General features: G+C 33.9%; 2 protein-coding genes across 2 annotated transcripts; one reads left to right on the forward strand and one right to left on the reverse strand.

Moving 5' to 3' along the window:
• Nucleotides 1-3,448: 3,448 nt before the first annotated feature.
• On the forward strand, nt 3,449-4,356 carry LOC108468958 (uncharacterized). The gene is made up of 3 exons (XM_017769829.2): nt 3,449-3,590; nt 3,680-3,946; nt 4,024-4,356. The coding sequence occupies exons 1-3, from the start codon at nt 3,534-3,536 to the stop codon at nt 4,225-4,227; spliced, it is 528 nt and encodes a 175-aa protein (XP_017625318.1). The 5' UTR covers nt 3,449-3,533; the 3' UTR covers nt 4,228-4,356.
• A 2,833-nt stretch (nt 4,357-7,189) lies between these two features.
• LOC108469905 (ADP,ATP carrier protein 1, mitochondrial-like) lies at nt 7,190-11,014 on the reverse strand. Its single transcript, XM_017771014.2, has 4 exons — nt 10,848-11,014; nt 8,576-9,044; nt 8,098-8,469; nt 7,190-7,835 (listed from the first exon to the last, which is right to left on the reverse strand). The coding sequence occupies exons 2-4, from the start codon at nt 9,041-9,043 to the stop codon at nt 7,539-7,541; spliced, it is 1,137 nt and encodes a 378-aa protein (XP_017626503.1). The 5' UTR covers nt 9,044; nt 10,848-11,014; the 3' UTR covers nt 7,190-7,538.
• Between the last annotated feature and the right edge of the window lie 399 nt (nt 11,015-11,413).

Here is an 11,413-nt window from a genome sequence, read left to right on the forward strand (position 1 = left end):
ATGTTTTAAGTTTGGTTTTGTTTTGCCATTTGAGTTGGCTTAATTTTGGTTGGTATGGTTATGTGTATAAAGGTGTGCATATAGTTTATAGTATGTAGTTATGTTTGGCCTTGTGATGCTTATTGATAATAGATGTTGTGATTTTCAAATAGTAGAAACTAGAGAAGTTATATACTTGTAGATTGAGCATGTTGATGTATAATTGAATGTGCATAATTGGTTAATTGTGTATGTGTGAATTTGGTATAAATGGTGTGGCCTACTTTTGTGACTTATGTGTATGGAAGATGGTGATATAGAATATGCATGATTTAGGCTTGAATTGGTTGGTTTAAATGTCTATTTTTATACCATGAGTTGTGCAATTTGGTTTGGTATAGGTTTGTGAAAGTTGGATGGAAAAATGGCTTAATAAATAAGCCTATTTTTGTCCACACGAGCGTGTGTCCCCTGGTGTTGAAATTAAAACCAAGTCAATATGCTCCACACGGCCTCACACACGGATGTGTGACTTGTCTATGTGGCATAAGTCAGTATACCCTACAGGTTTGGTACGGCCTAGCACACGATCTGGCACACGGGCGTGTATGGCTATTTTTAGGGTACACAAGTTATCCACACGGGTGTGTGTGTTGGCCGTGTGACCCAAGTTAGAGAGTTACACGGGGTCGAACACAGGCTGGAACATAGTCATTTGCTCCTATTTCGAATATCCACACGGCCTGTGACACGGGCGTGTCTTTGGCCATGTGAGAGACACGGCCGAGCCACACGGGAGTGTGTCTCCTGTTTTTGAGAAAATTTTCTAAGTGTTCTAAGAGTTTCTAAAGTTATCGGTTTAGTCCCGAACCGCTCCTAATACTTATTTAGGGCCTCGTAGGCTCGTACTAGGGATAATATGATTGGTTGCGATTGTATTTGAATTGATTAAATTGTATATGAAATGTATGTTTAAATGTGTGATAAGTTTGGTAATGCTCCGTAACCCTATTCCGGCGTTGAATACAGGTGAGGGGTGTTACATGATCGATGTAATCGTGTAATGGACGTCATCCCCCAAAGGTTAACACATGATTTTCCATAATTCGGTGTAGCAAATTAAACTAGTTTTCGTATTTAAGGAGCTTGAATACAAGCATTTTCGTTATGTTTTAGTTAAGTTTTCTTAGTTTTATTTACATTCAATAAAATGTGTGAATTGAGTCTTTTATTAACCTCAGGGGCCAAATGAAGCCTAAGGGTGAGCTAACACACTTTGTGAGTGTGCAAGAGACCATTAGAAGGCGTGCTAAACGAATATTGGTCGCTATGTCGCAACACGGATGACTCGATGTCGCAACATAAGGAAGAAAATGGAAAAAAACTCAAGTCTGGCTTTGATGTCACGACACGGACTAAGGGTGTCGTGAAATACCTCTGAAAACGCCTCAAAGAGGAGTATACTGTTATCTCTGTCGCGAAATAGGTCCTGTGTGTTGCGACATCAACTCTGTGACGGTAATAAAACACGACTCAAGGGCATTTTGACCTGCATACTCAAATTTAAAGCTCGGGAAAATTAGCTAACCTAGGGTTAAGGATGACGACATCTGAAGGCTACAAATAGGCTTATTTTTCACTTGTTATGGACATCATTCCTTTAGCCTAGATTCTCTGTGTAAAATTTAGTTTAGTATTTCATTCTTAGGTTTTAGATTTATTTTAGTTGTTTTTGTTGATTTCAAGAGATCTGAATTGTGAAAGCATTCAAACTTTGTGGATTTGCGATTAATCTTAATATAATTAGGCTCTTTCATTTACTCTATCTTGTCGATTTAATTAGCATACTTTCTCTTTACATTGATTTTATATTGTCTATGAAAGCTATGGGGAACTTATCCCTTTATGGGGGATTAGCGAGTGGAGGAATGATCTGTTAACTGTTTTGTAGGATTACTTAATGGATTAGCTGTTTGAGAAAGGAAGAACGTGAAACAAACCCTAATCCTGACAATATCGGGAAGTCATCAAGGTGGAAATTAACCCAAAAATTGTATGGTCCATCCGTGAACACCTTCACCCCAAGCCAGTCTAGACTGTGAGGTCGGAAGATAAGTAGTTCTTACTGACTCGTTATGTTAGTGGAGGATCAGAAGATCCTGCTAGAGTAGCGACTAGTTGATTGACAAGAAACCTAAAATGACAGTTGATGGAGATTACCGAAGCGAGCTAATCACCCAAAATCAAGATTTGATTTATTCTACCTTTTTATCCCTTGAAGTCTATTTCTTTTATGTTATTTTGTTTTATTATTATAAAAATCCTTAAACCACCCTTTTTATGTTTTCGTACTCTAACTGATTTAAAGTACTAATTAGATCTTTGTAGTGTTTAAATTAGAATTGACCTAGCACTTGCCTCCCTTGGGTACGATCCTCGGAGTGTCCACATATCCCATTGTAAAAATTATATTACAACTTGACCCGTATACTTTCAAATACCTCCTCATATTTCTATATCTTATTACAGTATTCATACTCTGGACATTAGTACGCTGGAAGCGGTCAATATAGTCCGTCAATATTCGTACACCCGAATATGGAAAATAGAACTCGATTGGTATTATTCTTCTCGAGAAATCACAGTAGGAACAATTCCCAAGAAAGTTTAGAGAGATCATAACCGGTCCTACTTAAAATCCAAACTCCTAGATAGAATTTTCTCTAAAAATGATTAAGGAACAAAAATGACTAGTTTGTAAAAAAAACACACAGAAAGTGGAGGAGAGGAATGTTTTCATAGAGAATTGTTCTTTTCTCTGTTCAATGTGTTAAAAATGAGGAAACTAATCCTCTATTTATACTAGTAACAGAAGGGTGATACGGTAAAAAGATAGGCAATTTTGTAAATAAATCCATAACCACACCTCCACAAAATCGTCAACAACCTCCACTAAATTCTCAACTATTTTGCATTACCAACAATTATTATTTAGATCACAAATGTTGCATTTAAACATCAACCTCATGCTATTTGTTTGATGAAGCAAGAAGGATCTTTAGTTCATTACATTCCAGGGCCCTGGCAACCACATGCAAGAACTGCTTTAAAGTTTACTAGTAGTATTCTTGGTTTTTGGCTGGCTTTGTCTAGCAATAGCATCAAAGGAAAAGCAATTTGTAACCGGCCCATACGTACAGTTATACGCACATACATAACATACATACATACAAGACAGATATGGCCTGCAATGGCACGTGGTCACCTTGCATTCATTGCATGACGACGTGTAATTTATCATTTATCGTTATCCATCATGAATTCCTGACAATATGGTTATGGTCCCCGTTGCTCTAACACGTGCAACACTAGAATCATGCCACATCCTACACTTTGCTAGGAAGCTCCCACGTGTAATAATATAGATTGCATCTATAGTTAAATATATATTTCTAACATTATCACTCTTGTTTTTAAGACATCTCGAACGACTGCTCTCCTGGTCACCAATTCATTATACATCATTTCCCGTGAAAACCAAACTGAATATCTGGATGGGTATCGTTGGTGAAGAACCGGTTCTGTCTAGACTAGATCGAGTAGACAACATGGTATGGTGTTATAATCTTGGTGTTTAATTGAGTTGGTTTTTCATTTGCATGCTGCATGGCTTTGATAATATATTAATATGAATGATCAGGTAAGGCAGTTGGAGGAAATGAGAGGGAGCCATGGTAATGGTAATTATAACAGGTCTCCAAGCCCAAGGAGCTCTAGCGCATCCACCCCATCAACTGTGACGTTGGGCAGCACATGTACGGAGGGTCATCCTTCATCTATCGATTTCTCCCCAACCGCCAAGTCCCTGGAGAAGTACTGTCGTCCCATTGATCATGTCATGGTGGAGACTCAGCTCAAAGGAACACTCCTTCATAGGCTGGACCAAGTAGAGGACCGACTACTCAAGGTATTATTAAATCATATGATATGATATATGATGCATGTGTAACTAGTGATCTGACGATGGTTTTTTATTTGAATCAGCTGTGTATGCAGTTGGAGGAAGAATTGGAAGAAGAGAAGAAGAGGGAAGCGGTCCATGTTGAGAAGAAGGGGCACAAGAAAGGAATCAAACAATTTGTGAAGCAATGTGTTAAAGGGAAACACTCTAAACAACACAAAGGAACGGAATGGAATGGAAAGGCAAAGAGCAGTCTCAGCCTCAGCCTTGGTTCAAAAATAAAATAAAAACTTGATATGTATAATTTGATCATGCATGCATGTACCTCTCTTTTGTTGTTGAACAGATTTTAAACAAGTAGATATTTTTAATATGTTCTCCATGCTCCTTAAATGGGGAGCTGTTGGTTTTTCAAATTAGTACTTCGAGTAGCCGCCTTAAGTTAAATTTCGTTAGCTCTAAACTTTGGGAATTGCGTATATTTGATATAGATATGTTGAATGGTGGGAGTGGTTTTTGAGCCAGGAATGGTGGAAAAGGTGTTTAGTAGTTAGTACCGTAAAGCTTAAAAAAGATCTTGCTTTTCTCATTCTCTGGATCTTGCTTCTAACAATGATACCAAATGCATAAAGGAAACAGGTTTAGCATAGGGGAAAGGGGCTTTTTGACTTCATTTGGTAGTCAGTCATCCCCACCCGAAGCCAAAGGTGGAATTAATGGCTACCCGTTTCGTCTGCATTTGTTTTGAGTTTGAGGGAATCATTCATATAATCATACGAAAGAAGAATAGGTTCAGATATGATAGCTTTTTAAATTGGCTTATAATTTTAAACTCCCTTATACTTTTGATTTGATTTATGACCTTTTAATTTATTAGATAATTTTTGATTAAAAATATACTAAGAATGAAAATACCTAAAACTCAAAATCATTATTTTCACTTCTTTTTTGTCTTTTGAGATGATTTATATAAGATGATTTGGTTTTCATTGATTTACTTTTTAGTGATTTTATAAGATTTAACGTCAATTTAGTCGAAACACTTTAAGAGATAATGTTACACCATTTAAAAAAAAAGATATTTTTATTTTTAATTTATATTTTTATGTGAAGTAAAGTAAAAAAAATAGATAATTAAGAATTAAATTTTAAAAATTAAAATTAAAATAATAAATATCAAAATATAAAGAGTAAAAATTTATTATAATGTGAATTTTAAAAGTTTATATTATATTGATAATAAAATAGGTCATTGAAAGGAGAGCCGGATTTCAGACTTCAAACACCATCTGGCTATAAACCTTACCACACAACTGAAGCATTAAGCATGGGACAAAAGTCAATGGTAATGTAAAGGAAGCTACATGAGAGTTGAAACCCTTAATTTCTTTCCCTTTTTTTCTTTTTATGAGAATGGTTCTTTTAATAAATTATTTAGGAAAATAGACGTTTTTTTTCAAAGAGATACACGGTTTTTTTCGAAGAGGTACAACAGGTATATCTTCTTCTTCTTTTTTTTTCTGCTTTGCTTGCTCATTCATGAGCTCTTTAAGAGAAATCGAATCAAATTTGGAGTGAGGTGTTTGCATAGCCTAGGAAGAGAAACGCACGTGGATCTATGGATGTTTCTGTGTTGGTCCAAATGTTGAAGGTTCACAATTCTCAATGGCTTGGTCGTTGCTTCAAACCTTAAAGGCTTAGTTACTACACTACTATTAAAAATATTTTTTAAAAAAGATTATGTAAAAGACAAATGAGTTAATAGAACAGAATGAAGAAGAGTTATGAATTAGTAGCTGAATAAGGAAACTTTTTAACATACTCGAAGTTCTGCAGGCAGTAATTAATGAAATAGATGGGTCCTCTAGGAAAAGAGTTGCAGCTACAGGAGTGCCTGAGTTAGTAGCAAAACTAAACCTAAGAAAAAGAATCTGGATGGAAGGAAGAAGCAAGGGAAAGGGGTGCAATAGGCATCTGAAGGGACTCTTAACTCCTCTATAACGTGATTTTGCTTGTGTGGAACAGAAACGGGTTTGAATGATTTAAAACAATGCAAGGTGATTGGAAGAGTTAACAAGCTAAAACTTGATATTGTTGTCTTTTGGAAATGAGAGCAAGACAACAAAATTTTGACGGTAAAGACATTTTGTTGGATGGAAGGTCTTAGATAATTACAGTTTCGTAGCAGATTAGGTCTGGCTATGGGCTATCAGTACATAAGTGGACGACAGCCATGTATTAGTTTAGTTAATAGTTTCCGTCAAGAACCAATTAGGTTTAAAAAAACCCAACTAGATACAAGTTAAACGTATATAAACCCTACTACCAATATTGTAATAGGATAATTATGTCTACTCATAGCCAGAGGTGTTAAATTTTTAAACTACCAACCAGCCGAACGTGACTCACTATTCAAAAAATAAAATAATATCATATCAAAATTGATGTATTTTGTAATTAATTTTAAATAAATATTTTTATTAGTAATAATTACTAAAGCGAGTCACCTAGGAAAACTGAACGAAGCATGACCTGAACTAAGTTCGAATTTTTTTTAAAAATTGAGCTTTAAGTTCAACCCACAAATTCCTCCACTACATATAAGCTTGTCATGCAAACTTTGAAAATAAAGGGTTAATTTAGTAATATTTTGAAAGTACTTACAAAAATTATTGTGAAAAGTGCTTAAGAATTATTTTATAAAATTTTAATTTAAAATTTAAGTATTTAATATTACTATAAAAATATTTTTAAAAATATAATATTTATTTTATTAAATTATATTTAAATATTATTTAAATTAATTAATATTATGTTTTAGTAAGATTAAATTTTTTATTATAACTTGTTAATATTTTTAACATATGAAATATAAATTTTAAATATTTTTAAATAATAAATATTAACTATTTATAAAATTTAATTAAAATATATAAATTATATTTTAAATATTTAAATATAATTATTAAATATTTGTAATTAAATATTAATATATTTATATTATTTTAAAAAATAATTAATAATTTTAACAAATTTATAATTAAATACCAAGAAATAAAAAATACTATATTATTAGAGAAATGAACAAATAATTTAAAACCAAAATTACTTTTAAAAGAAGACAAACTAAAAATTTTAATTTTTCCTTTTTAAAAATCCAAAAGTTTTCTGGCACTGCTAAACCCCAACGGACCTCGTACAGCTTTTTCGGACAAGACTTGCACAAACAATTCTTAAAACACTCGCTAATTGCCGGCATTTAAACAATTATCATTGATGATATTAAGTATAATTCAATCCGGTTGGAAAGCCTAAAATAATCACTAATGAGGATGACATCCCACACTAAAACAGAACTAGAACTTCCAAAAATCAAAACCAATAAAAATCCGACAGGGGCTGGAGGCATTAGCCACCAGTATTTCTTACTCAAAATTTCCATATGAGAATATAAATAGTTAGGGTTTAAAACACCCTCTCTCATCTCTCTGACTAAATTAGAATTATTTAATGAAGTTTTTGGCCGAAATAAATTTCTGGGTAGTCGAGCTTTTCATCACCATCTAAACATAAACAAGTAAAAAATGAAAAAGAGATATTAAGCACCACCAGATCCGTACTTCTTTCCGAACACAATGAGCTGCAACTTGTCATATCCGGCAAGCACACCAGCACCAGCAATAGCACGAAGGATATTAGCTCCAGCACCCTTGAATAAAGACTTGGCTCCCTCATTTTTCAAGATCTGAGAAAATGCATCGAGTGAGCTCTTGTACTTCACTGCTTCACCAGAGGTCATCATCATTCTTCTACGCACAGTATCAATTGGGTACGATGCAAGACCAGCACCATTTGTGATGAGCCAACCAAGAGCAAAGCTAGCAAAGAAACTATCCTGTAATATTCAGAGGGAAACAGAGAGCAAGATGTCATTACAACATACATTATTGAAGTAGAATTACAAGCTCAATTAGATATTGGTAAGAGTTATTAAAACCATTGTGCTAGTAAAATTTTAATGTAGAAAATACCATCTAATAAGCAAAGAGACCATATGACACAAAATTTAACATAGAATGCAGTGCAGTGGGAATTGTGATCAATGTCACAGTTATAAAGTGAAAAACCTCTTACACAAATTTAAACATCATACTAACCTGCAGATCTCCAGTGAGAAGCACTGGCTTCAGGGAGTCATACATTCCAAAGTATAGACCACGGTAAACGATGATTCCAACACATGAAATATTGAAACCACGGTAAAGACCAGCAATACCATCAGATTTTAAGGTCTTCCTGTAGACATCAACAAGGCCATTGAATTGCCTCTCTCCTCCTTTCTTTGCAGCCTTTGCATCATTGGCAAGACGGGTTCGAGCATAATCCAAGGAGTAGACAAAAAGAAGGGAAGAAGCACCAGCTGCACCTCCAGATGCTAAGTTTCCAGCAAACCATTTCCAGTAACCATCCCTGTCTTTCTTAAAGTTGAAAAGCCTCTTAAAGTAGTCCTTGAAAGCAAAGTTCAAAGCCTGTTGCAAAATGAACAAAACAATAAGCATAAAACATTCAAGCAATAAAAAATATTCAATAACAAAACCAAAGATTAAAAAAAAAAAAAAAGCTACAAGTGCTTACCTGAGTGGGGAAATAACGAATAACATTAGCAGTGTTTCCCCTCCACAAAGAAACCACTCCTTCATCTTTCATTGTTCGCCTGAAACAATCAACGATACCCTTGTAGGGCTCAGAGAGCCTACCAGTTTTGATCATTTCATCCTGGTTCTGTATCAAAAGCTTAACACGCTCAATCGGAGCAGCAGCTGTTTTTGACACAGCAGCAGAAACTCCACCCATGAGGAAATCAATGGCAAAGCTGGTAAATCCTTTCTCTGCAGGGGCTTGAACACAAATGGCGGTAGCTGTTGATGGAACAATAGGATAGTGCATTCCAGCATTGGAATAATTCCCATATGCAAAATGTCCTTGGTATAGAGCAGGCCTCCTGAAAGACCCATCATACCCTTGAAAATCTCGGGAAATGCTAGAAGAAAGGAGCTGGCCAGCTACCTTCTGCATGACAGATGGATGTTGAATCTGATCCATTCTGATTTCCACGCAAGAATGCAAATGAGCACATCAACATACAAAAATTTGTACAATCAGTCATTCAATTCATGCATGGTAACGTAAAACAATTAAAGGGAAAGATGCAACAAAGCAAACTAATGGAATATCCTGCAGGTATAACAAAACACACCCAAGTACTTAGAACAACTCGTCAATTCAACTTAATTATCCGATCAATTTTAAGCAGAAAACATTTAATAACCACTATTAGTAGAAAAAAATTAAACCACATACCGAGCCACAATGCCAATCAAAATATTCTAAAGAGATAATGTAACTTTCAGCTCCACATTCGCCCTTAAACATTTTTTTGATCCACTTTGACCCCCAAACTTGAAAACCGTTTATTCATTCAAGCTCATTCTGTTAATGAGCATAAAAAAAAAGGGATAATGTAAGTTTTAACCCTTGAACTTAGCTAGTACTTCTACATTGGCCCCTAAACTTGACAACTATGTTTACTTTGATACCTGTACTTTTTTTGGTCTACTTTGAACTTGAAAACTAAATCCATTTTGATCACTGAACCTGAAAAATCTAAAAGTTTGACGAAATTGCACTTTGAGGTTGTGCCACAACATCAAGTAAATAAAAAATAAAAAGAAATTAAGGTACAATCTCAAAATCTCATATAACCCAACTGGTGGTGGAACAGGTTTTCGTCCAAAATTCATTCAACCAGTTTTCAATCAGTTCAAACTGTCAAACCAACAATATTTAAATAATTAATTAAAAATTCATTAAAATCTAAAAGCCAAGTAAATCTGGTTTTATCTTTCTTTTTACTTTTTAAAGGATTTTTGATTATTTATTTAATTATTGTTAGTTCAAAGATCAAATCGGTCAAACTGATTGAATCAAGAACTAGTAGTCTAACCTGTTCAACCATGAGTTTTGATTATTACAACAATAAGTATAACACTCTAAGATTGTACCACATATCATCTAAAAAGATTTTATTTTTCAAACTTAAGAGTGCCGCATCATCAAACTTTAATATTTTTCAAGTTTAGGGATGAAAATGGACCAAAAAAAGTTCAGCAGCCAATGTGGACCTACTTGCCAAGTTCAAGTGCCAAAAGTTACATAATCCCTTTTTCTTTTCAAGGTCATTAACAGAACAGGTTTAAATAAATAACAATTTTCAAATTCAAGGGTCAAAATAGAACAATTTGCCAAGTTCAAGGGCCAAAAGTTACATTATCCCTATTCTAAATGGTACTCGAAATTACAAGCAGATAATGTAGTCTGGCACGTATAGATAGCTATATTACTATATTATTCAATATACTAACGAAGTTACGGAACACCAAAAATGAAGACATTTCACCTGATCAACCATATGTATATGCATGCAAGCAGATAAGGTAAATGGCAGAGCACCAAAAAATAACGCAAAGCAATCAACAATATATTACAATCTTTGACAACGCAGATACAGGACCAGTAAGCAAAACAAACAGATCTGAAGAATCTAACTGTAAACGAGGGTTAAATAACAAGTTTTATAGATTTCCACACCACCGATTTGCACTAAAAGAGAAAAAGGAGCAGTAAATACCGATAGATCTGAAAAGAAAAAGCAATGTACTTTTCAGATCAGATCAAACGTGAGCAAAATTATTTTAAACCAAAAGGGACGGAGAATAAACAGATCTAAGTTATGTACGGTAAACTAAAACTTGAGTAAAGAGTATATATCAAGCAGAAGAGGTAAAAACCAAAATGTAGAATAGCAGATCTGATATTTTACAGATATTTATGAGTAAAACATTTTTACCTACGAGAAGAGCGCAAGAGAGATTGTCCACGGCCTCCCCGCCTTTCACTCTGCGTTGAAAAGAGAAGAAAGTGAAGAGAGATATTTTCAAGTGTTTTGTGTAGAGGAAAGGCGAGACGAAGCACGGCTTTGTAAAGAACCCTCGTGCCCTTTTTATTGGCGCTATCTTTGTGCGAGTGGGAGGCCAGGCCCATTTGCTGTATGTATTATTTTAATTATTTAAATAATTTAATTAATAATATGTAATTATACTAAATTCTGATTTTTTAAAAAAAAATAAGTTATGAGTCTCTATATTTTAACTATCAGATTATATCAATAAGACCTTTTATTACTAAAATCATTAAGTTAATTGATAAATATGATGTCGATTTAATTTTCAAATATAATAGTTAAGTTAACAGTTGTAATAGTTAAAAGATTTAATTGATATAATGCTGATAGTTTAGAGATATAATTAAAATATTTAAAATTTGAAGATTAATTTAAAATAAAAACTATAATTTGAGGACTCATTGTGAAAATATATATATTAAAAGAAAGAAAATGAAGTAATGCAGCACTTT

Source organism: Gossypium arboreum, chromosome 8 (genome assembly GCF_025698485.1).
Source record: "Gossypium arboreum isolate Shixiya-1 chromosome 8, ASM2569848v2, whole genome shotgun sequence".
NCBI lineage: Eukaryota > Viridiplantae > Streptophyta > Magnoliopsida > Malvales > Malvaceae > Gossypium > Gossypium arboreum.